Consider the following 26476-nt stretch of genomic DNA (forward strand, 5'->3'; position numbering starts at 1 on the left):
TACACATCTGGGAAGGCATGAGGGTGAGTAAATGAGAGAATTTTCATTTTTGGGTGAACTATTCCTTTCAGAATTCCTCATAACACTACAGAGCTGTACTGTATCATGTGCTTTATCATCCTAAAAGGGTTTATTTTGCGATTAATGATCAGCTGACTGAGTATTCTTACACTTATTATAGGACCACCTACCAAATGAATAAAATAAATGGACATTAAGTATTGATTAGCTTTGAATATATGTTTTAATATGTTTTTAATTTTGTAATATTTTACTATTTTACAAAGGATTTAATTTCTCTTTTGATGCATAATCATCACCGTACAACCCCGCCCTACTCATGCATTCTAATTCTTACCTGCTCAAGGTCCACAGGGATGCCCAGGCCCGCCAGGTGTAGTGTAGCGAGCAGCAGAGAGGAGTGATGGTGACCCCAGCAACTGGACACCTGAAGCAGCTCTAAAACAGAGGACATGAGCTTCTGACCCTGGTCAGATTCCTCTGCTTTAGATATTTTCTTCACCACGTCATGGAAAATCATATGGCTTAGATGCCGTAAAAATGTGCTGCTTCCCTGTAGACCTGAGAAACAGAGGAAGAGACAGACCCTCTACATCACAAGAGCAATGGGTACTTCACATTACAAGCCACTAAACTACTTCTACCTGTCAGAATGTCCTGGTTGTCCTCCAGAAGTTTCAAAGTGATGTTGAATTTTCTTTGCTGGTCCCACGACCAGGTCTGTGCGCATTCCCTATGGCCAAACGTTCTCCACAGACTTCCATAAGACTCACAAACATCTGATAACCAAAAACACAAAACCTTTAACGTCAAACATCAATACGGTCTTCTATTCTATATCTGAGCTTTATGAGAAGTCATTTGGACACATAATACTTTTCTTATAAGTTTTTACCAAGGGAGAAGGGACCCATCCATACAAAACATTTCTGCGCTGCATGAGGGTAAGTAAATAATGACTGCATTTTCCTTTTTTCTGTATTCCTTTAATAAGTAATAAGAGACATAATTTCATGAAACATTTAGGAATCTCACCTGTAGACTTGTGGTTGTGTCTCAAAGCCTGTCGGTAGCTCTCAGTCACCTGTCTCATTTCCTCACAGTTTCTGTGGACTCTGTCCAATTCTTTCAGTGTCCTAACAGGGGACATGGGGTTTATCACCTTCAACAGAAATAATTTAAAGACATTATAGAATAAGATTTAGCAAAAATATCTGCTTTGATTTTGTCATGGCACACTGGAATACATTTCTTTTTTTTTTAAAGCGCACACACTCGTATTTATCCAGGGGCCACAGACTGGAACTCACCTTTTCAGAACCTAAGCGATAGTATCTTATTGGTCCAAAATAGCCATGAATGCCTTGCATGTAGTTGCATCCACCAATCATAAAATATCCTGATGTGTCATTGTATTGAATTGGCTGATGAAAACTGAAACAGTGAGAGAGTTACAGCATCCACCTATTTGTATATGCAGTAAACACTAATTACACAGCAAAAACAGCTTAGAAAATAAGGAATGAAATACTAGATTTAGTGAGGTTTATGCTTAAAACAAGTGATAAATTCTACTAATGGACCTTAGTCAGGGTAGACGCCTTATTTAATTTGATACAAATGAAAATGAGGCACGAAGGAAAACAAATTTTTCCATTGGATATATTTGTTTTGTTTTGATGGGTGAACAATAAAAAGCAAGGTATGAATCGGTACGAGAATACGGCTTTCCCTCGCAGCTTCATTTTCTTTTGTGTCAAATTAAATATGAATCAGACTTCTAGACCTCACTGTATATTCATTACACATTCCCTAAAAAAACTCTTTACGCTAAAGTTCCATTTGTTAACATGAACTAACAATGAACAACACTTTTACAGCATTTATTAATCTTAGTTAATGTTAATGTAAACATACAGTATACTAATACATTATTAAAAACAAAAGTTAAAAGTTTTTAAAAAGCACCATGAACTAACATGGATTAATAATGAACAGTCGTATTTTAACTAACATTAACTAAGATTAATAAATGCTGTTATAAATATATTGTTCATTGTGTGTTCATGATACCTAATGCATTTACTAATGTTAACCAATGGAACCTTATTGTAGTCTTGATGTGCAATTTTGCCTCTCGGGTAAATGTAACTTGTTTTAAGGATGTTAAGATGTTTTTCTGGAAATCAAGATGAAGATTTTTGCAGAGTGTTGTGCTTACTCAAATAAGTGAGTAGTCTCCACTGTTTTTCCTGTGGGTCCAACCTTTGTCACTGTGACCTTTATCTGATAAGAGACAAAAAAAAAGATAATGAATAATTAACTTTATTACACATTCACAAGTGAATCTGTGTTGCCAGACTGGGAGGGTTCATGCTACCTCGCAATATTCCCAGTCATTATTTTCACATGCAAATGAGCTTGCGATTCGCTGTAAATGTTTTCCAGAAGTTGGCAGTTCTTCATCGGTAGTGGTGACCTGCAGCAAACATTTGGCAACAATAAAAAGTTTTCTGCAAAGAGCATTTGCATGTGAAAATAATGAGTGGCAAATTTGTGGTAAATTTGTGGCAAGTTTGTGACAAGTTTGCCAGAACTCGATTTTTGTAAGGACACCCATTATATAAAATAGCCAAAACACTGATTGACATACACCATTCAGTCACAATATTAAAACCACCTGCCTAATATCATGTAGGTCCCCCTCGTGCTGCCAAAACAGCTCTGATCCGTCGAGGCATGAACTGCACAAGACCTCTGAAGGTGTCCTGTGCTATCTGGAACCAAGATGTTAGCAGCAGATCCTTTAAGTACAGTAGGTTGCGAGGTGGGGCCTCCATGGATCAGACTTGTTGGTCCAGCAGATTGAGATATGGGGAATTTGAGGCCAAGTTAACACCTCGAACTCTTTGTCATGTTCCTCTGACCATTCCTGAACAATTTTAGCAGTGTGGCAGGGCGCATTATCCTCCAGAAAGAGGCCACTGCCATCAGGGAATACCGTTGCCATGAAGGGGTGTACATGGTCTGCAACAATCTTTAGGTAGGTGGTATGTGTAAAAGTAACATCCACATAAAAGCCAGGACTCAAGATTTCCCAGCAGAACTTTGCCCAGAGCATCACACTGCCTCCGCCGGTCTGCCTTCTTCCCATGGTGCATCCTGTTGCCATCTCTTTCGCAGGTAAATGATGCACACGCACCCAGCCGTCCACATGATCTAATAGAAAATATGATTCATCAGACCATGCCACCTTCTTCCATTGCTTCATGGTCCAGTTCTCTGCATAGGCGTTTTCGGCAGTGACCAGGGGTCAGCATGGGCACTCTGACCAATCTGCGGCTACACAGCCCCATATGCAGCAAGCTGCGATGCACTGTGTGTTCTGACAGCTTTCTATTTTGGCCAGCATTACGTTTTTCAGCAATTTGTGCTACAGTAGCTCTTCTGTGGGATCGGACCAGACGGTCTAGCCATCACTCCCCACGCGCATCAATGAGCCTTAGGCGACAATGTTCCTGTCACCGGTTCACCAGTTGACCTTCCTTGCACCACTTGTGGTAGGTACTTATCACTGCATACCGGGAACACCCCACAAGACCTGCCGTTTTTGAGCTGCTCTGACGCATTCGTCTAGCCATCACAATTTGACCCTTGTCAAAGTTGCTCAGATCCTTACGCTTGCCCATTTTTCATGCTTTCAACACATGAAATTCAAGAACTGTTAGCTTGCTGCCTAATATATTCCACCCATTGACAGGTGCCATTCTAATGAGATTATAAATGTTATTCACTTCACCTGTCAGTGGTTTTAATGTTGTGGCTGATCAGTGTAAAATGTGTTCAATCCTGGTCAGAGGAACTACAAGTTGCCACACCCACCAGTATGTTCTAAATGAGCGTGCATGCTGCAGGTGTTGCTAGTGGAGTTTAGTGATTGAAGTTAGTTAGGCAATCTATGCAACGACAAGGTGTAGAAAAATGTAAAAGAACATGTCGAAAAAGGGAAAATGACTGGGAACCTCAAGTCATGATTAATGTCAGGACTTATCTGTGGTTTTTCTGATGCATATTTGATGCTCTTGCAAACCAACTGAGAAATTGCTCCTGAGATGCCTGTTGGATGAGACCATTGCAGGAGATTTCAAGATTTTAGCACTCACCATGATAATATTGCTTACTCTTCCTTCCTGCATCTAATAATCAGAGAGCATTTTCCTGAGTGACACTACTTAAAAGTGACTCTTTGGATATATGCACACCTGTATACAGAGTGGATGAACATCTGCTGTCTGGGAACTTTGACTCTTCTGTGTATAAGCCAGTTAAACTGGCTGTTCAAAAAATTAATGTTATGTTCAAGTAGGAATTTGGTTTGACCCATAACAGCATACAAAATAGTATATATTACATATAATCTTTTTAGGATATATTCTTTTATGATAAATATTGAATGGCAAAAACAAAACTTCAATTTCAGCACAACAACATACTTATTTGGCTTCTTGACTTCCCAGGGTAAAATATTTGTTCCATTTTCAGTGCATGTTTGTTTGTCTCTTTGTGTGAATAAGAAAAAAAAGTTTTTGGAAACATTAGCGTTTTCTTGTTAAATGTTGTCATGAAGGCTGTAAAGATGAGGCTGTGGTATTATGGCTAAAATGCGCTTGATTTTCGTACACTATTTGGGCATTTTTTATACATTCGGGTGGGTTTTGAACAATAATTGGACTGGAAATCATCTAACTAATCTGGCAACACTGACATGAATCCTGATTTATCCCCGTAACTATCCAACTTCTGTATGTATTCAGTGTTAATTAATCAAGAAAAGTGTACCACATACAGTGACTGAATATAAATATGAATTTGACCTACATCATAACTAGTTTATGTACCTTTGACACCTTAAGGAAGATGTCCAGACGGATCCAGGTGTGGAGTGGTAAAGCTGTGTGCGCTGTGAAGGCTCGTTCCTTGCCCGATGCCATACACACCTGCAGCACTATATCACCTAAGGGCAAACAAATACAGACATTATATTTTTATATATTAAAACATATATCATATATATTTGAAACAATAATGACCTTTGGGTTGTTCCTTTTATAAAACTATTATACAGTATGTCTTCCGAAAACTCGTAATATAGACTTAAAGTACTTTTGTGTGTCCTTTTTGAGACACTGTGCCCATCCACTTTCATTATATGAAAAGTACAGCGTGAACATTCTGCTTAATATCTGCTTTTAATGTTACACCAGGAACAGAAAATCATGTAAACATGAGGACAAGTAAAAGATTTTCATTATAGAAGTTTTAGTTTTTGAGTGCACTATCCCTTAAAATGAGTAAGCTTAAAACAATGCATCTAAAGTTTCACCTTTCTCTTCCTTTGCTTTGATGTGCTTTACATGCCACACCCATTCAGACAGAATGGAGCGCATTACATCATGGTTAACACAACACACAATGTAATGCACTCTGACTGGCTCACCTGTGTCAGACATCATGATGAGCGGGCTTCCATATTTCCTGTGCTCATTCACATTCTTGAATATCCCACACAGTGACTTGTTGCACCAGCTCAGCAGGTAAAGCCATACTGACAAAGTCACACTGCAGAGACAACATGTTTCATGAAAATTATGTAGTTGACGTACTGCCTGAAGGCCTCAAAATGACACCAAAATTGTGTTGTTCAGTCATTACAGTGTCAAAGATGATGTGTGTAATTTCTTCAACGTCCTGCTAACTATGTAGAGACAACTATAAGTAGCCATTTGTTGGAGCAAGCAAGCACATACAGTATGTAAGATCTATTTTGAGCACAAATCATGTTAGGTATGTTAAGGCATCTTAAATCTAACAAACAAACAAACAAACAAACAAAACAACAACAACTAAATTGTGTTTTCTAAAGAAAATTGCTTGCCTGTGCAAAACTTGTCGATGGAGATGGCCTGACAACTTTCCCATTATTTGATAATCCATTGATAAGGTGCTTCAAGTGATTTATAAAGAGTTGCTAGGGTTTTGCTAGGGCATTGCTAGCCTGTTCTGGTGGTTGCTATAGTTGTCACGATTCCCTTGTTGTCTGCCCTGTGTTTCACTAGTCTTTGTCACAAACTCCAATTCCCATGATTCCCGGCCCTCATCACTGCCAGCCCTGTGTCATTGTTCTCACCTGATTGTCGTTTGTCATCATCATGTCTCCTTTCTCGTTCAACTTTAAGCTTTTGCTCTACCTTAGAAGGTTTATTACCAAGCCTTTGTTCTTTTTTATTTCAAAGTTCCATTTATTTTTCTCTGGCATGCAGCTCTTGAGGTCAAATGCTGGAAGAGGGCATCTTGGGCTTTCATGAAGACAGTGTTGTCTTCCAGCAGAATGCACATCTCTTCCAGCTTATCTTCAAGCCCCACTAGGAGGACGTCAGGCAGCTGAGAGAACACATCCAATTGATGGAAGATCAAGCTGACCTTGCATCTATGGCTAAAATCCAACAAAAACGGCTAAAAGATAAGCTGGAAGAGATGTGCATTCTGCTGGAAGACAACACTGTCTTCATGAAAGCCCCAGATGCCCTCTTCCAGCATTTGACCTCAAGAGCTGCATGCCAGAGAAAAAGAAATGGAACTTTGAAATAAAAAAGAACAAAGGCTTGGTAATAAACCTTCTAAGGTAGAACAAAAGCTTAAAGTTGAACGAGAAAGGAGACATGATGATGACAAACGACAATCAGGTGAGAACAATGACACAGGGCTGGCAGTGATGAGGGCCGGGAATCATGGGAATTGGAGTTTGTGACAAAGACTAGTGAAACACAGGGCAGACAACAAGGGAATCGTGACAATAGTGTTGTCAGTTAGTTGTCATGGTTTTCTGAATGGTTGCTGCTAGGGTGTTGCTTACTGCCTTAAGTCAAAATAGCCCAGCCCTAAGTCTCTGTGATAGTCTGGTGAATGGTGTTGGAGAGTTTTCAGATGGTTGTTATGGTGTTATTTGGTGGTTACTATAATGTTCTAGGTGGTTGCTAACATGTTGCTTACTGCCTGATAAAAAGAGCCCAACCCTAATTTTCTATGATATTCTGTGAACGTTGTTGTAGAGTTTTCAGATGGTTGTTAGGGTGTTACTAGGTAGTTGCTAGGGTATTTGGGGTGGTTGCTAGGTTGTTGTTTACTGCCCTGATTCAAAAGAGCCCAGCCCTAAGTCTCAGTGATATTCTGGTAAAGAGCGTTGGAGAGTTTTAATGTTGTTGCTGTAGTGTTGCTAGGTGGTTGTTAAAGTGTTCTGAGTGGTTGCTAGGTTGTTTTAAGGCAGTTGTTGTTGTTGTTCTGAATGGTTGCTGCTAGTGTGCTGCTTACTGCCTTAAGTCAAAAGAGCCCAGAACTAAGTTTATATGAAATTCTGGTTAAGGGCATTGGAGAGTTTTCAGATGGTTGCTAAGGTGTTGGTTAATGGCTGCTAAAGAGTTATGGGTGGTTGTTAGAGAGTTGCTTACTGCCTTGTGAAAAGAGCCTAAGAAAAAAGTGCTATGTCTCAATGATATTCTGGTGAAGGGTGTTGGAAAGTTTTCAGATGGTTGTTAGGGTGTTACTAGATAGTTAGTGTATTTGGGAGATGTTCAATACAAGTTAAGCTCAATCAACAGAATTTGTAGCATTATCTTGATTACCACAAAAATCAGGGTAATGGTAAAGCACTTACAATGGAAGTGAATCGGGCCAATTTTTGGAGGGTTTAAAAAGGCAGGAATGTGAAGAAATTCATATAAATTTTTGTGAAGTACATTGGAGAGTTTACAGACGGTTGCTATGGTGTTGCAAGGTGGTTGCTAGAGTGTTTCTTACTGCCATAAGTCAAAAGATCCCAGCACTAAGTCTCTATGATATTGTGGTTAAGGTCTTTGGAGAGTTTTCAGATGGTTGCTCAGGTGCTAATAAGGTGTTCTGATGAGTTGCTAGGGTGTTGCTAGCCTGTTCTGGGTGGTTGCTAGGATGTTGTAAGTCAATTGTCATGGTTTTTTGACTGGATGCTAGGGTGTTGCTTAATGTCTTAAGTTAAAATAGCTCAGCCCCAAGTCTCTGTGATATTCTGGTGAAGGGCATTGGATAGTTTTCAGCTGGTTACCAGGGTGTTGCTAGGTAGTTACTAGGGTATTTGGGATGATTGCTAGGTTGTTGTATACTGCCTTGTGAAAAAAGCCCACCCTCAGGTCTCTATACAATTCTGGTCCCTAGACATGGGACACTAAGCGCATTTCATTTGTTCCGAAACAGCGGCTAAAATAGTTACAATGTTGCATTTTCTTCTTGTTTCGGTCACTTTGACAAGGCAACATTTCAAAATGGTCCAAACCTGTGTTAATAAAGTGAGCAAATGTGAGCAAGCTTTCCCCTAATTGATCAGAATGTTTGTGCACTGTTCCAGGATTTAGATCATATATCAATATACAGGTTAAAATGATAAAGCTGTGAAAATTTGTCAACAGGTACAACTTTATTGTCACAGTTATGCAACACACCACGCATGGTACAAAATGTTCGTTCCAGTCTGAGGTTGTGCAGCAAAAAAACATTATTGTATAATTTAAGTCATGGTATTTTTATCCATTATTTGTTGTTTTTGCATTATATCTGTATTGAAAGCTCTCTCTTAGGCACAAGCACAAATACACACACACACGCGTCTCCAGGGTTCGTTTGCAATCAGTCCAAGACCACCTCATACAGGAGGTGTAAGACCGATTGTTTTGATGTGGATCTGAGGGCAATTTCCATGTTAATTTATGCCAAAACTAACCAAACTAAGGGAGAAAGCACACCAGGTTCAGAAACAAATGCTCCAAACAGGGTGAAAACACCCTAATTATGAGAACTAGCAATAATGCCTATGAACAGCATTTTTAATTACCATTGTGTATGTAATGTGATACTGTAAATAAACTTGCCTTGCCCAGTGATGCTTGCATTAGCCAGCATTACTACAATACATTCACAAGATCATACTGACAAATAATGGCTTAACCATTATCCAAATAATGACAATAAACTTTTCACATTTTTATTGTTATTTTCTTTGGCAAGAACCACTATTATTGCATACTTAGAGCTAAGTATAAGAACAAACTATGCTATTTATGTAAATCAGACCAGTTGCATAGCATTGCTCAAAAAACTCTGAACACCATACCAAAAATATAGCAACAGACCAAAACACCCTAGCAACACCCTAGCAACCACACACAATATCCTAGCATTAATTGTGGTGGCGACATTTGCACAGGTAAATAACAATCACATTTTCAGTAACACTTTACAATAACGTGCCATTTGTTAACATTAGTTAATGCATAAGGTATCATTACCTAACAATACACAATATATTTAATACAGCATTTATTAAACTTTGTTACTGTTAGCTAATGAAATGACAATTTTCATTGTTAGTTAATGTTGGCTAATTTAGCCTTATGTTAACAAATACAACTTTAGAATTTAAAATTGTATTATTTAACATTGTAAATAACATTAACAAACATTAATAAATGCTGTAAAAGTATTTTTCATTGTTAGTTCATGTTAACTAATGTTGTTAACTAATGTTAACAAGTGGCACTTTATTGTCAAACTTTGCAGAACTGGCTCCACTTTTGTTTATCTTTATTTTTTGCAGTTGTAGGAATGCTTTATATGTGTCAAAATATGTATCTTTAGTTCATAGTCTGACCTTGGCTGTTTGATGGCAAGGGTGCGTCTTCTCTCCAGATCTCTGTTCCTGAAGGAGGAGAATGTGTGCATGACGCCGTATTTCTCACCAGTACTCGCAAATGGAAAAGTCAAGAGATCCACAGTATCTGGAACAGCACGAATGATCGAATGCATAATGTTACAGAGTTTAGAAGCAGAATCCTCCATTGCTGCATCTAGTAAATCATGACATTCCAGTAACTGACAGCTTCAAACTAACTACTTAAAAAATTGTTTTAAACAAAATGTTGCCTTTTATCGGATTCAGTTAAAACATCCAGTACATTTTGGTTTCTCTGTCATCTGTGATTTAAAGGAATAGTTCACTCAAAATGATACTGTAAATTCTGTTTACATTATAATGTTGGTATAATGGCATAATTTTGATTACAGTTCCCCTTTTTTAAGATAAAAAGCAAAAATGGAGGTTACAGTGAGGCACATACAATGGAAGTGAATGTGGGCAATTTTTGGAGGGTTTAAAGGGAGAAATGTAAAACTTAAATTTTTATGAAAGCACTAATATGAATTCTTTAAAAACTTGTTTATTTTTTGAGCTGTAAAGTAAAGCTTAAATAGTTGCTTTTAGGGTCCTTTTATGGTTTGTGACATTACGTCGTCAAGGCAACAAAGTTGTCAAATTGGCTATAACTTTACACAGAAAATATTAGTAAGAAATTTTTAGCACACTAAAATCATATAAACACACTGTGGCAGGTCGGAGGGCGGGGCCGGGTCGTGATCATACACATCCGGTCCCTTATCAGGCTAATCAAGCCTCTGAGGTATAAAGGTCGACTGCAGAGTGTTGTTCGGGAGAGAGAGATTGTTAGCGGACATGTCCGTCATGTGTGTGTTTATGTTGTCTATTAAGTTTACTATTAAAATAGGATTTATATCGTATTGATAATCAGTTCTCGCCTCCTGCTTTCCATTGATCACTTTACACACACATACTGTTTATGTCTTGTGGTTGTACTTTTAAAAAAGTGAGTATTTTAACATTTACAGATTGGCCCCATTCAATTCCATTGTCACTGCCTCACAAATCGAAATGATTGAACCCAGAATATTCCTTTTAAATCTGTCAACCAATTCTGATTAGTCAGTTAGGTGCTCACCTGACTCATGTAGACATATTTTGACCATATCTTTAGTCAGCTGCCACATCAGCCAAGATCCCCATGACACCGATCTCGTCCATGGACGTGCTGGGCGTTCAGAGGGTGGTAGTGTCCTCAAATACTTTGAAGTTTTCATAAGAGATTGGTTAAATCCTCCAACTCGTTTACCACCAATTTCCTCTTCACCCAGGTGAAGTATCCAGGCCCTGAGCACCACATCATGCACCTCCACCGGCCTCCTGATGAAAAAGTCCCTCTGGTAAACAACAGCTGGAGGAAAAACCAGAGGAACCTTCCTGGATCTGGGTTTTCCAAAACGCTCGTGTTTCCATGTCTTTCTGAATACAATCACTCCAGTTCTTGCTGGGGTGGAAAGAACAATTTCAACCCCTATTCTACAGGCCATAGAGCAGTTATATAGCACCTGTACACTACATCTCTCCATCACCATGTCTGGAGCATGTCCAAACTGCACAAAGTCTCCAAAAAGTGTCCTAACAGTGGCAAGAAACTCCGAACAATGAACCTGCAAAGATACAGATTGATCGCTTGAAATAAGACAGGGGGACATCTACATGGAGTGATTGTAACAGGTAGTTACATTTTGGAATATAATTCATTTTAATAACATTAAACTTCCCAATCATCGATAAATGTAATGAAGCCCACCTACTCACATCGCTCGAAAACCTTTTTATTAAAGGGTCAAAATGAACTCTTTGCACAAAATTAACAAAGCTTATGCACCACACCTCCCGCAATCACCCCAGGAAAATCATCCTCCTTTCTTATTGCTGCTGCTAATGGTTCCAGGGCAAGACAGAACAATAATGGAGAAAGAGGGCAACCCTGCCAGGTGCCCCTATCCAGAGTAAAATAATCTGAGGTTAGTCCATTTGTTTGTATCGCTGCTACAGGGTATCTATAAAATAGCTTAATCCAACCAATAAAAGTACTCCCGAACCCATACATTCCCAAAATCTTAAAAAGATAATACCATTCCACCATATCAAATAACTTTTCAGAGTCAAGTGAGATGGCAGCGACTGGAGATTGATCATCTTCTGACCAAATGATATTGATGAGACGCCTAATGTTATCAGAAGAGCTATGGCCTCGAATAAACCCCACCTGATCTACATGTATAAGTGATGTCATAAATTTACTTAATCGATTAGCCAGAATTTTTGACAACATTTCTACATCTAACTTTATCAGGGAAATTGGATGGTAACTCTTCAACCCTCTTCAACTCTTCAACTCACTTGGAAGTTTGTCATTTTTAAGAATCAGACTGATGATCAGCTTGTGCCATGGTTGGCAAAAGCTTCCCATTCTTTAATGATTCCGTATAAACTTCTAACAAATGTGGAGCCAGTTCTGCAGCATAAGATTTGAAAAACTCAACAGCAAAGCTGTCAGGCCCTGGAGCCTTGCCTGTAAGCAGGGCCTTAATTACTTAATTGTCAAGCTCCTCCAAGGTTATTTCAGAATCAAGAGGATTTTTTTGCTCAGTTGTTAGTTTAGGAAGTTCTAATGGCTCCACAAAGTTTCTAATATCTTCCTCAGTAGAACTATAATATCTATTCTAATATCTTCCTCGAAGATGTGGAACTATAGAGCTCAAGAGAGAATTCTTTAAAAGCATCATTAATATCAGTGGTCGAGGTACAAATTTCCCCACCATCAGATTTCACTGAGGGAAGAAAAAGACTCTCTCTGTTTTATATATCTAGCCAAAGGTTTTACTGGTTTGTCCCCCGACTCAAAGTATTACTGCCTTGCCCAGAATAACGAAAACTCCACTTTTCACGACAAAATTGTATTATATCTATATTTCAATCGGGTCAATTCTCTGAGGCCATCAGATGACATATAGTGCTCAGCTCTGCCTCTGCACTTTAAATATTTCCTTCCAATTCCACAAGTTCTTGTGCTTTGGATTTTTTGTAAATGAGGCATACTGTATGATCCTACCCCTAAGAACTGCCTTAAGAGCCTACCAAGCCATGCCCACAGAGGATACTGATGACCAGTTGGTCTCCAAATAAACCTTGATTTCAGTCTTTAACATTTGATGGAAATCAGGGTTTTGCAAAAGGGATCCATTAAAACAAAATCAGCCTTTGCCCCTGAATTTCAGCTAAAACATTAATTACTCTCCCTAATTTATCTTTGAACTGTTTGAGACATTTGAATTGTAGATGTTTATTTATCAATCCCTTGCTCTACCTTGAGCCAATACTAAAGAAAACATGCCCACCCCATATCTTCCCAATTTTTTCAGCTTCCTGCAGAGAAAGGTGTGTTTCTTAAAGAAACACTATATCATATTTCTTATGTTTAAGAAAAGTAATAACCTTCCTTCTTTTTATGGGGTGCCCCAACCCATTCACATTCCATGTGGAGAAAGATAACCCACTCATATTAACATTTTACAGCCGATACAAAGCCGTTCCGTTTCCTCGGACAGACAAACGAATGATCAGTGAGCCGGCTGTTTATGAGGGCAGCAGATGACGTTATCATTCCAATGTCCCATAAAAATACTCCACAAAACAAGCTCCAGCCAACAAGAGGGATAAGTACAAGGAACTGACAGATTCATCCGCAACTGTCCCGAAGGAGTGTTATTCAACAAAACAAGCTCCAGCCGTTAGGAGGAACCAAAACAAAAAGAAACAAAACAGGCATCCCGATTCCTCGGATGGTAAAGTCTATTCACTCGGAGGCCACATAAAAGTATGTACCATGACTTACTCAATCTGTGAACTTTATAACAGACATCGTTTGTGTGAGCATGTAGATATTCTGTGGTCACCCATAGTGTCTATTCTCAAACTGGCCAGGAACTTAGTGTAATAGTGTTCCTCCGTCAATGCAAAAGTTTCTTTAAGGAAAAGTGTTATTCACAAAACAAATTCCAGCCACCAGGCAGAGTCAACGCAAAAAGAAACAAAAATGGCACCCAGCTTCCTCTTAAGCCATAGTAAGTACAGCGAGTCGACCCACAAACATGAGAAACACCCAATGTTTTACCAATCCATTAAATTGATAAAAAAAAATTTCGGATATGTAAATACTTTGCGACCGACCTTCACTTCTATTCTTAGCTTGGCCTGAAACATCAATGCAAAAGCGATCTTAAGTTGATGCAAGAGTTTCTTGCATTCCTTAAACCGATCACGTTTCTCTCTCGTCGAACTCGCAAAGCCTGGGAAAAAGAAAATATTGTGATTCTTCCAAGAAAGCTTTCCTTTGCTCCTCACCTGGGGCAACATAAGATCTTTATCGTATGATCTCAGAAATTTGGCCAGGATTGATCTTTCTCCCTCAGCAGACCTCCGAGCCAGGACTCTGTGAGCTCGCTCGATTTCCAAGTTATGGCCTGTTATGTCGAGCAGACTCGGGAAAAGCTTGTCTTGGAATTTCACCATATCCTCATGCTCAGGGATTCCAACAATTCGGACATTATTTCTGTGGCTTTGATTCTCAAAATCTTCAAGATTTTCAAGAATATGTTCCAAATCAACTTTGGTCGCAGGCGGATTAGTGGATAATTCCCTTTCCGATGACTCCAGATAATCGATTCATCTCTCAACATCTGCAACTGTTGTAACTTACTCAGATAATTTTATTTCCATCACCGTGATCGATCAACATATTACAGCGAGATCCTCCAATTCAGCAAGAACCTTCATCAGCATCACCGACATGTTAGACATTTGACACTGGATCTCTTCTCCTGCCGCGCCAGCCAAATCAAGTCCCCGGTCTGTAGGCCTGTCGGGGCTTTCATCCTGAACATGACCTCAAAGAGCAAATGTGTAACTGGGTGTATCGAATTTCACCTGATTATAACATGAGAATAATGAAAAATGTAGCACAGTGCGCAGAGCTGGACACTCGCACGTCTGGTTCTCGCGTGGCATCACGTGACCTCCCTCAACCCATTCTTACTGATGCTGTAAAGACTATCAGTCATTTATGTAATTATAACAAAACCTAATGTATCTTTGGCAGCTAAGAAATATTACCTTGGCAACAAATTTAAATCAGCATGATTTAATTTTCAATACTTCAACAACATTGTTCAATACATCATATAAATCCAAACCCACTTGTTTACCAAATAGCTAAAAATAAATATTAGATTCGATGACTTAATTCACAAAACTAAATATTGTAAATAAAGACAGTACTGAACTAGTTGTTTTAAACCCACATACAAAACCACTGCTAAAAAATTTAATTTGTGTAATTAAATTTTTGACTCAAAAATGTTGTGGTGTCCCCTAAACCAGTGATTCTCAACCTTAGGGTCGGGACCCACAAGGGGGCCTCAACACACTTCCAGGGGGCCTCAAGATCTCTTACAATTATTTAAAATAGGATAGATTATTATAATTTTAATATAATTATTATAAATCAACTTTCTGAAACAGCTAAAAAATAATAATAATAACCCACTTCAACAGCTTGCCTTTTATGAAGAATATACAGTTCTAAACATTTCTGGAATCACAAGTTTTGAGGAAATATGTAGGAGCCAAATGTAATGATTGTTTAAACCACTAGATGGCAGTGTGCACCAGTGGTGTTGGTGTGGTCACCTGTTAATTAAATGTGGTATATAAACTTCCCGTGGGTTGTATCAGGGGGACAGTTGGCGGGAACATGTTCTTACCATAGAGCAACATGCTTTACACTCTGTAAGATATATTTCTTTAAATCGACAACAAAGCATTTGAAATTAATATCGATGTGTGGACATTGTTTACTCCAAACTATAAAGAACACCTTATCGCCTGGCCCTGGTCCCTGGCTTATAGGAAAGCCACTACAGAATATCTTAGAATAAATATCTAATAGCCTACATGGAGGGCCTTCGAATATTTTCTCCGACAATGGGGGGGCCTTGGAATCAAAAAGGTTGAGAACCACTGCCCTAAACAGTGAATGATTACCACATTCATTTAAATAACACCTTAGATAACAACTGGGGAACAATAATATACCCGGAAAGTATTTATGATATTAATGCGAAAGCTGCTTGAAGCTGTAATTGGATCTAAATCCGCTGTGAAACAAGCTTGAAAGTGAAAAAACACGCTTACCGGTGAGATGAGCGCGCAGATGATTAAACTCCACACAATTATCATCTTTACATATGATCAAATGAACAAAGCGATACGAATCACGAATCATTCATTCATTCAAAACAAACAGCATTGCAATTAAATAAGGAATAACTTGTCGGATGTTAAAGCATATTTTTACTCGAGTACAGCGCTTCCGTGTATGAGAATGACAGGTATGTGTGTTTGTGTCAAAGTTGCCACCCCCACACACACACACACACACACACACGCCTCTGCTGATGACGCGACGTCGAGAACGCGCTTACAGTAATCGACGAAACCATCGACAATTCAGTGCAATCGAGGGGTGTTTATTCGAATGCTCTTCATTTTTACATTTCAGTTATAGTTTTAATTCCATTATAATGCAGATAAATGTATTATAATGTTGTTCATTTGGTTATAATTCGCTTGGTTCAGTTATAATTCAGTTTATTTATATTGCTCTTCATTCAGTTATTACGCAGTTAATTCAGTTATATTGCTCTTCATTCAGTTATAACGCAGTTAATTCAGTTATATTGCTCTTCATTCAGTTATTACGCAGTTAATTCAGTTATATTGCGCTTCATTCAGTTATAATGCAGTTATATTGCTCTTCATTCAGTTATAACGCAGTTAATTCAGTTATATTGCTCTTCATTCAGTTATAACGCAGTTAATTCAGTTATATTGCTCTTCATTCAGTTATAACGCAGTTAATTCAGTTATATTGCTCTTCATTCAGTTATAACGCAGTTAATTCAGTTATATTGCTCTTCATTCAGTTATAACGCAGTTAATTCAGTTATATTGCTCTTCATTCAGTTATAAGTTAATTCAGTTATGCTCTTCATTCAGTTATAACGCAGTTAATTCAGTTATATTGCTCATTCAGTTATAACGCAGTTAATTCAGTTATATTGCTCTTCATTCAGTTATAAGTTAATTCAGTTATATTGCTCTTCATTCAGTTATAACGCAGTTAATTCAGTTATATTGCTCTTCATTCAGTTATAAGTTAATTCAGTTATATTGCTCTTCATTCGGTTATAATGCAGTTAATTCAGTTATATTGCTCTTCATTCAGTTATAACGCAGTTAATTCAGTTATATTGCTCTTCATTCAGTTATAACGCAGTTAATTCAGTTATATTGCTCTTCATTCAGTTATAACAGTTAATTCAGTTATATTGCTCTTCATTCAGTTATAACGCAGTTAATTCAGTTATATTGCTCTTCATTCAGTTATAAGTTAATTCAGTTATGCTCTTCATTCAGTTATAACGCAGTTAATTCAGTTATATTGCTCATTCAGTTATAACGCAGTTAATTCAGTTATATTGCTCTTCATTCAGTTATAAGTTAATTCAGTTATATTGCTCTTCATTCAGTTATAACGCAGTTAATTCAGTTATATTGCTCTTCATTCAGTTATAAGTTAATTCAGTTATATTGCTCTTCATTCGGTTATAATGCAGTTAATTCAGTTATATTGCTCTTCATTCGGTTATAATGCAGTTAATTCAGTTATATTGCTCTTCATTCAGTTATAACGCAGTTAATTCAGTTATATTGCTCTTCATTCAGTTATAACGCAGTTAATTCAGTTATATTGCTCTTCATTCAGTTATAACGCAGTTAATTCAGTTATATTGCTCTTCATTCAGTTATAACGCAGTTAATTCAGTTATATTGCTCTTCATTCAGTTATAAGTTAATTCAGTTATAATATAATTGACTGAGTTATAATGCTCTTCATTCAGTTATAATGCAGTTGATTGAATTATAATTCTCTTCCTTTAGTTATAATGCAGTTTATTCAGTTATAAAGCTCTTTGTTCAGTTATTATGTAGTTGATTCAGTTCTAAAGCTCTTCATCCTGTTATTATGCTGTTTATTTTGATTTTCTGTTGCAGTTCTTATTTGATTATATAACAGTTTATTTCAATTATAGTGCAGTTTGTTCAGTTATGATTATAAATCAATTGATATGATGGAGTTTATTCGATTATACAATTTCAGCTGATTCAGTTATAATGCAATGTATTCAGCTATAAAGCAGTTAATTTGGTTATAATTCAGTTCTCATTCTATTATAGTGCAGTTCATTCAATTATAATGCTGTTGATTTGGTTATTGTGCAGGTCTCATTTTATTATAATGCAGTTCATTTTTGTTTATAATGCAGTTCACTGTGCTGTAATGCAGTTGATTAAGTTATAAAGCAGATCTTTGGTTATGATTATAATGCATTTGATTTGATGGATTTATTTGAAGATCCTATTGCAGTTGATTCAGTTATAATGCAGTTGATTAGGATATAACACTCTTGATTCGGGTATAATCTAGTTAATTTGGTTATAATGCAGTTCGTGTTTGATTACTGCAGTTGATTCAGTTATAAATACATTTTGCATTTGAATGCATTTATAATAAACAACACAGTTAATTTGATGATATATGTGAATTTATAATAACGAAGCTGATTTAATAATGCAGTTAATTTGATTATAATGCTGTTGGTTCAATTAAAATGCAGTCAAATTAATTGCAGTTCATTATATAATAATGGAGGTTTTCTAGTTTGCTGTGTCGCTATCTAACAAATGGTACTAATAGCACTTATATATATATACTGTATATACACTCACCTAAAGGATTATTAGGAACACCTGTTCAATTTCTCATTAATGCAATTATCTAATCAACCAATCACATGGCAGTTGCTTCAATACATTTAGAGATGTGGTCCTGGTCAAGACAATCTCCTGAACTCCAAACTGAATGTCAGAATGGGAAAGAAAGGTGATTTAAGCAATTTTGAGCGTGGCATGGTTGTTGGTGCCAGACGGGCCAGTCTGAGTATTTCACAATCTGCTCAGTTACTGGGATTTTCACGCACAACCATTTCTAGGGTTTACAAAGAATGGTGTGAAAAGGGAAAGACATCCAGTATGCGGCAGTCCTGTGGGCGAAAATGCCTTGTTGATGCTAGAGGTCAGAGGAGAATGGGCCGACTGATTCAAGCTGATAGAAGAGCAACTTTGCCTGAATTAACCACTCATTACAACCGAGGTATGCAGCAAAGCATTTGTGAAGCCACAACATGCACAACCTTGAGGCGGATGGGCTACAACAGCAGAAGACCCCACCGGGTACCACTCATCTCCACTACAAATAGGAAAATGAGGCTACAATTTGCAAGAGCTCACCAAAATTGGACAGTTGAAGACTGGAAAAATGTTGCCTGTTCTGATGAGCCTCGATTTCTGTTGAGACATTCAGATGGTAGAGTCAGAATTTGGCGTAAACAGAATGAGAACATGGATCCATCATGCCTTGTTACCACTGTGCAGGCTAATGGTGGTGGTGTAATGGTGTGGGGGATGTTTTCTTGGTACACTTTAGGCCCCTTAGTGCCAATTGGGCATCGTTTAAATGCCACGGCCTACCTGAGCATTGTTTCTGACCATGTCCATCCCTTTATGGCCACCATGTACCCATCCTCTGATGGCTACTTCCAGCAGGATAATGCACCATGTCACAAAGCTCGAATCATTTCAAATTGGTTTCTTGAACATGACAATGAGTTCACTGTACTAAAATGGCCCCCACAGTCACCAGATCTCAACCCAATAGAGCATCTTTGGGATGTGGTGGAACGGGAGCTATGTGCCCTGGATGTGCATTCCACAAATCTCCATCAACTGCAAGATGCTATCCTATCTGTTATGAAATAGGGAGTCAGGAGACGGCAGATGGGGGATGCGGATCCAAATGCGGTTTTATTGTAGGTAAACACATAAGTAACAAAAGGTAAACACAAAGAAAAGTCCACGATGGGAAAACAGGAAACTTAAACACGATGAAACAGACTAAAACACGATGAACACAACTCAGAACTCGGGCAGGGAACACGTACCAGGCATGACAACATTCCACAAACGAACACAAAGGAAAAGCCCCTCAAAAGGGGAAATAAACATAAAACTACAAAACACGGGCAGGGGAAACATTCCAGGCTAACAACATACAACGAACGACAAGGAGTGGAAAGCAAACAGGGTTTATAAACACAGACACAATGAAGACTAAACGAGACACAGGTGAGAACAATGATGAGTGCAGGCAGTGAGGGAGGCCGAGAATTGTGGGAAATGTAGTTTTAGACAAGGACAGTGAAACACGGGGCGGACAACAAGGAAAACGTGACATGGAGCGTGAACGGTGACGGGTGAAATGGAAAACACGGAGTAGACAAGGACACATGACATGAACATGAATAGTGAGACACAGAACACAGGGTAGACAACAGAGGAACGTGACATAACCCCCCCTCAAAAGGACCGGATTCCAGACGGTCCTAACCAAAAAGACAGAAATACCAAAAACAAAAAATTACCAAGGAGTGAGGGGGTAGACCGGGGGGGGAAACAGACAGACGAAAGGGAGCACAAGGGACACAGAGACCATCCAAGGAGGCACAAGGGACAATTAGGCTGTCCATGGGGGTAAGAGGGGCAATTAGGCAGTCCATGGGGGCACAAGGGGCAATTAGGCAGTCCACGGGGGCACAAGGGGCAATTAGGCAGTCCGCGGGGGCACAAGGGGCAATTAGGCAGTCCGCGGGGGCACAAAGGGAAATTAGGCAGTCCATGGGGGCACAAGGGGAAATGAGACAGTCCACGGGGGCACAAGGGGAAATGAGACAGTCCACGGGGGCACAAAGGGAAATGAGGCAGTCCACGGGGCCAATTAGGCAGTCCCTGGGGGCACAAAGGGACAGTTTTAGGAGGCCAGGGAGGTATCGACCGGGCAGGGACAGGTTTAGGTGGTCTGGGAGGTGTCGACCGGGCAGGGACAGGTTTAGATAGCCCGGGGGCTGGCCATAAGGCAAGGGCCGGTTCAGGGGGCCTGGGAGGAGGCCACAGGACAGAGACCGGTTTTGGTGGCCTGGGAGATGGCCGTGGGCCAAGGGCCGGTTCAGGGGACCTGGGAGGTGGCCACAGGACAGAGGCGGGTTTTGGTGGCCTAGGAGATGGCCGTGGGGCAAGGGCCGGTTCAGGGGGCCTGGGAGGAGGAGTGGCCACTGGGGAGGCCGGCGGAGACGCGTGAGGCGGAGCCAAGGAGGACCTCTGAGGCGGAGCCGAGGGAGGCTCGGGAGGCGAAGCCGAGTGCGGTGATGGCTTAGAAGGCTCAGAAGGCGGAGCTGAGGGAGGCTCAGGAGGCGGAGCCGAGGTAGGCGGCGCCGTAGGAGGCCCTAGGAGCGGAGACCTGGAAGGTTCTGGAGTCTCTGGGGGCAGAGCCGTAGGAGGCTCGGGAGGCCATAGGAGGCTCGGGAGGCGAGCCGTAGGAGGCTCGGGAGGCTCTGAGGGTGGAGCTGTAGGAGGCTCTGGAGGCGGAGCCGCAGGAGGCTCGGGAGGCGGAGCCGTAGGAGGCTCGGGAGGCGGAGCCGTAGGAGGCTCTGGAGGCAGAGTCGAAGGAGGCTTGGGGAGAAGAGCCGCAGAAGGCTGAGCCGAAGGAGGCTTGGGAGGCGGAGCCGTGTAAGGCTTGGGAGACTCTGGAGGTGGAGCCCTGGGTGGCTCGAGAGACTTGAGGGGGGGAACCCTGGGAGGCTCGAGAGGCTTGAGGGGCGGAGCCCTGGAAGGCTCGAGAGGCTTGAGGGGCAGAGCCCTGGAAGGCTCGAGAGGCTTGAGAGGCGGAGCCCTGGAAGGCTCGAGAGGCTTGAGGGGTGGAGCCCTGGGAGGCTCGAGAGACTTGAGGGGCGGAGCCCTGGGAGGCTCGAGAGGAGCCCTGGGAGGCTCGGGAGACTTGAGAGGCAGAGCCCTGGAAGGCTCAAGAGGAGGAGCCCTGGAAGACTTGAGAGGTGGAGCCCTGGAAGACTTGAGAGGTGGAGCCCTGGGAGGCTCGAGAGACTTGAGGGGCGGAGCCCTGGGAGGCTCGAGACACTTGAGAGGCGGAGCCCTGGGAGGCTCGGGAGGAGGAGCTCTGGAAAGGTCGGGAGGCAGAGCTCTGGAAAGCTCGGGAGGCTCGGAAGGCGGAGCTCTAGGAAGCTCGGAAGGCGGAGCTCTGGCAAGCTTGGAAGGCGGAGCTCTGGAAAGCTTGGAAGGCTCAGAAGGCGGAGCTCTAGAAATCTCGGAAGGCATAGCTCTGGAAAGCTCGGGAGCTGGAGCTCTGGAAAGCTCGGGAGGCGTTGGCTCTTGAACGGTTATGGCTGCTGGCGCTGGCTCTGGGACGGTCGAGGCTAAAGGCGCTGGCTCTGGGACGGTCGAGGCTAAAGGCGCTGGCTCGGGGACGGTCGAGGCTACAGGCGCTGGCTCGGGGATGGTCGAGGCTACAGGCGCTGGCTCGGGGACGGTCGAGGCTACAGGCGCTGGCTCCGGAACGGTCGAGGCTACAGATGCTGGCTCAGGGACGGTCGAGGCTACAGGCGCTGGCTCACAGACATCAGGGATAGTGGCTCTGGCTGGTTGACCGTGGCTGACGAGGGCTCGGGCTCGCTGACCGTGGCTGACGAGAGCTCTGGCTCGTTGACCGTGGTTGACGGGGGCTCAGGCTCGCTGACCGTGGCTGACGAGGGCTTAGGCTCGCTGGCCATGGCTGACGTGGGCACAGGCTCGCTCACCGTGACAGGCGTGGGCTCTGGCTCGCTCACCGTGACAGGCGTGGGCTCTGGCTCGCAGATCGGGGCAGGCGTGGGCTCTGGCTCGCAGACCGGGGCAGGCGTGGGCTCTGGCTCGCAGACCGGGGCAGGCGTGTGCCGGAAGGCGGAAGCCCATCTTCTCTCCCTCCTCCGGGCAGACGAAGTGGGCCTCGCTGGCTCGTGGAAGGCGACTGGCGTGAGGGTCAGTTCGCTGACAGGTGGGGCTGGTGTTACAGGGGCCGCCGGAGGTGGTTGAAGAGACTCCACTGTGGATGGCGAAGTAGGGTCCTTCTCAGCAACGCCCACGGTTAACGGCGAGCCGCAGACCCGCAAAGTCATCTCCACGAAGCTGCAGAGAGTCCACTCGTGCGTTGCCGGTGGCAACCGCTCCCTCAACGAGGCGTTCAGGTTGCCCCTGAAGTAGACCACCAGGGCAGAGTCCGGGAAGTCGGAGACACTAGCCAGCTTGAGAAAATCGCCAATGTGGAACACCGCCGGTCGGTCCCCTTGTTTTAAACACAGCAGCCGATAGTTGGCCTGTTGGACCGCTGGATCCATTTTGGGTCGTTCGTTCTGTTATGAAATAGGGAGTCAGGAGAAGGCAGATGGGGGATGCGGATTCAAATGCGGTTTTATTGTAGGTAAACACATAAGTAACAAAAGGTAAACACAAAGAAAAGTCCACAATGGGAAAACAGGAAACTTAAACACGATGAAACAGACTAAAACACGATGAACACAACTCAGAACTCGGGCAGGGAACACGTACCAGGCATGACAACATTCCACAAACGAACACAAAGGAAAAACCCCTCAAAGGGGAAATAAACATAAAACTAGAAAACACGAGCAGGGGAAACATTCCAGGCTAACAACATACAACGAACGACAAGGAGTGGAAAGCAAACAGGGTTTATAAACACAGACACAATGAAGACTAAACGAGACACAGGTGAGAACAATGATGAGTGCAGGCAGTGAGGGAGGCCGAGAATTGTGGGAAATGTAGTTTTAGACAAGGACAGTGAAACACGGGGCGGACAACAAGGAAAACGTGACATGGAGCATGAACGGTGACGGGTGAAATGGAAAACACGGAGTAGACAAGGACACATGTCATGAACATGAATAGTGAGACACAGAACACAGGGTAGACAACAGAGGAACGTGACACTATCAATATGGGCCAACATTTCTAAAGAATGCTTTCAGCACCTTGTTGAATTAATGCCATGTAGAATTAAGGCAGTTCTGAAGGCAAAAGGGGGTCAAACACAGTATTAGTATGGTGTTCCTAATAATCCTTTAGGTGAGTGTATATAATACATGTGCAATGGTACTAGCCTCCCATTTTTTACTATGTACCAATGCAGTACCATGGTATTCTTTGAGATACTTTGGAGTATCATGTAAATACCAAGGTACATGAATATAGCAATGATTCAGCACCAGGGAGTGTAGATGGTGTAACCACAACACTTAACAGAACAGCACTGCATTTTTGTGCTGCTGAAAATGCAATTTCATGGCTTGCATCGTCAGGCTTGGGTTAAATGGCTTACTTTGGCATTTTCATGCGTCTTTGGTTGAGTGAATCACAGACTAGGATGATACAATATATAAGGGGCTCCTGTCTAAAGAAAACACACATACAACTTTACTGAGCAAATTATACTAAAGGCACGTGTTTAGGATTGAAATTTGGAAACGGACAACAAGTGGACTGAGAACTGGACATTTTATCTTACACCTAATATACTAATGCTTTTATGGCTTTGCTTCTTGTGCCTTTCAACAGAAAAAAAGGGTATATGAATAGAGCTCACACAGAAAAGAAGAGACACTGCTCCGAATATTTGAATGACCACTTTTGTTTGCATCTATTCGGACATAAGCATCGACTTAATGCTGTTTTATCAGCAAACATGGATTGAAAATGACTTATGCGGATATTACAATACAAATCAGCCGGAACAACACAAAAAGATATTTACAGTAACATGCCTGTAAGTCTTCAGAGGTCATAAGAAAAGTTTTTGCAGCTCATGTCATATAATTTAATAATTGGCAGAGTTATAATTTATTGCATATCTACACAATAATAATTTATGGCTTTACAAGATGTATGCGGCTTGCACAACACCCCTCTGTTCCCTCAATGGAGTGCTCCACTCACACAGTCCTTTATGCCGGAAGATTCCACTCATCTACTGGGAGGGGGAGATGCTTTTTGTACTTGGTTGTTTGGGAGGGGCAGTTTAAGCCCTTTGGAATTTCATATACCTGTAGCGGCATACCTTACAGAAAGTCCGATACAATTTGGTCAAACCAGCCTCACTTCTTCATCAACAAACCTGTTTACTATTGAAGATCTAAACCCCTCGTTACCAGTGATCTCTCTTCCTACACCCACACCCTACTCCATCTCTCCATCCGTCCCTTTGCCATTTACTCTCTCTCATGGTACCACAACTCTGGGCTTTGCGTTCCAGGGAGGCGTGATAGCTGCAGCCGATACACGTTCCAGCTGCTCAGGTCTGGTGGCGTGTCCTGCATCTCCAAAGGTCTTACCAATCCACTCTCACCTGGTGGGCACCACCTCCGGGACCTCGGCTGACTGTGCCCTCTGGAAGCGCATCCTGGCACGAGAGCTCAGGCTCTACCAGCTTCGACATCGCCGTAGGCTGTCAACAGGAGGTGCCGCCAAACTTCTGTCCCACATGCTGCACCCGTTTAAAGGCACAGAGCTGTGCGTCGCAGCCACTCTGTGTGGATGGGATGGGGATGGGGATGGGGATGAGGAAACCGCAATTGGTGCGTCTCAACCAGTCACAACTTGTGAAACTAAAACTCAGCCAGTGGCCAAATCTGAGAGGTCTTCACATCAAGGTTTAGTTGCCCCCTATTCCAGAGTGTCTGGTCCGCGGGTTATTTATGTGTGCAGTGATGGGCTACGCCTGAAGGGAGAGCTGTTCTCTGTGGGATCAGGGTCTCCTTATGCATACTCGATCCTGGACAGCAGCGTTTACTGGGGAATGAGCGTAGAGGAGGCTGCTTCAGTTGCCAGGGAGGCCGTGTACCGTGCCACACACAGAGATGCATACTCAGGAAATAACGTGGATCTCTACCATGTTACTGCCAAAGGATGGAGGCGCAGAGAGAGGGAGGATTTGAAAGAGGAGTATTACAGAGAAAAGGAGAGGGGGAGAAAGAGGGTAGAAGAAAGAAAGAGGGAAAAAGAGAGCAATGGTTAAACTGTAGTTTGTAATTTATGTGTCACTAGCACCACCAAAGGAATCACAAAACATAGATTGTTTTCAAACAGGTTTCCCAAATACCATACAGTCCCACCCCAAACTTTACAGCTGGTCAGTATTCTCAAATAAACTAATCAAATTTTAATTGTGACACAGGAAATTAAATCAAATGACTTATGTACAGTTGTCTTTGCATATTTAAGCTGGGTTATTATGATCATGTCATTCAAAACCTACATGATTTTTGCAAGCAGCACAAAAGGAGATGTTTAGCAGAATCTTAGTCATTTGGATCACTTTTATTGTACTTTATGGCATTTTCAAAGGTATTTCTGGAGCTTAACAGCACCGATTTTTCATATTCATGATTTTCCATGATGACAGTAACCATTAAGTAAATGAAAACAAAATTGAATTTTTGGGTGATCTGTTCCTTTAATTTCTTTTTTTTTTTTTTCAACAGTTACTGTAAATTTAGGTAAATGTAGCCCCTCTTAATGTCTGATTCAGAGTCAGTCAATTAAAATGAACTCTTATGAGTAAGGTTGAGAACT

The 26476-nt window shown here is 41.5% G+C and overlaps 2 protein-coding genes across 5 annotated transcripts in view; one reads left to right on the plus strand and one right to left on the minus strand.

Moving 5' to 3' along the window:
• The window catches only part of LOC127628650 (protein sel-1 homolog 3), a 36402-nt gene extending 20219 nt beyond the window's left edge, over positions 1-16183 (minus strand). For 2 of the 4 annotated variants that reach the window (XM_052105421.1, XM_052105419.1), the window contains exons 1-10: positions 16016-16183; positions 10896-11424; positions 9755-9881; positions 5519-5640; positions 4920-5035; positions 2243-2307; positions 1332-1455; positions 1057-1183; positions 666-800; positions 359-582 (exon numbers count right to left, since the gene is read on the minus strand). In XM_052105421.1, the coding sequence (XP_051961381.1) occupies positions 359-582; positions 666-800; positions 1057-1183; positions 1332-1455; positions 2243-2307; positions 4920-5035; positions 5519-5640; positions 9755-9881; positions 10896-11424; positions 16016-16060 (1614 nt within the window). In that variant the 5' untranslated portion in view covers positions 16061-16183. The remainder of the gene's footprint in view (positions 1-358; positions 583-665; positions 801-1056; positions 1184-1331; positions 1456-2242; positions 2308-4919; positions 5036-5518; positions 5641-9754; positions 9882-10895; positions 11425-16015) is intronic. The other 2 variants (XM_052105422.1, XM_052105423.1) reach the window with 2 other exon arrangements.
• An 8360-nt stretch (positions 16184-24543) lies between these two features.
• On the plus strand, positions 24544-25919 carry psmb11b (proteasome 20S subunit beta 11b). Its single transcript, XM_052106487.1, has one exon. It carries the CDS (start codon positions 24774-24776, stop codon positions 25917-25919), a length of 1146 nt encoding a protein of 381 aa, XP_051962447.1. The 5' UTR covers positions 24544-24773.
• The last annotated feature ends 557 nt before the right edge of the window (positions 25920-26476 follow it).

This window comes from Xyrauchen texanus, chromosome 35 (assembly GCF_025860055.1).
Source record: "Xyrauchen texanus isolate HMW12.3.18 chromosome 35, RBS_HiC_50CHRs, whole genome shotgun sequence".
Classification (NCBI taxonomy): domain Eukaryota; kingdom Metazoa; phylum Chordata; class Actinopteri; order Cypriniformes; family Catostomidae; genus Xyrauchen; species Xyrauchen texanus.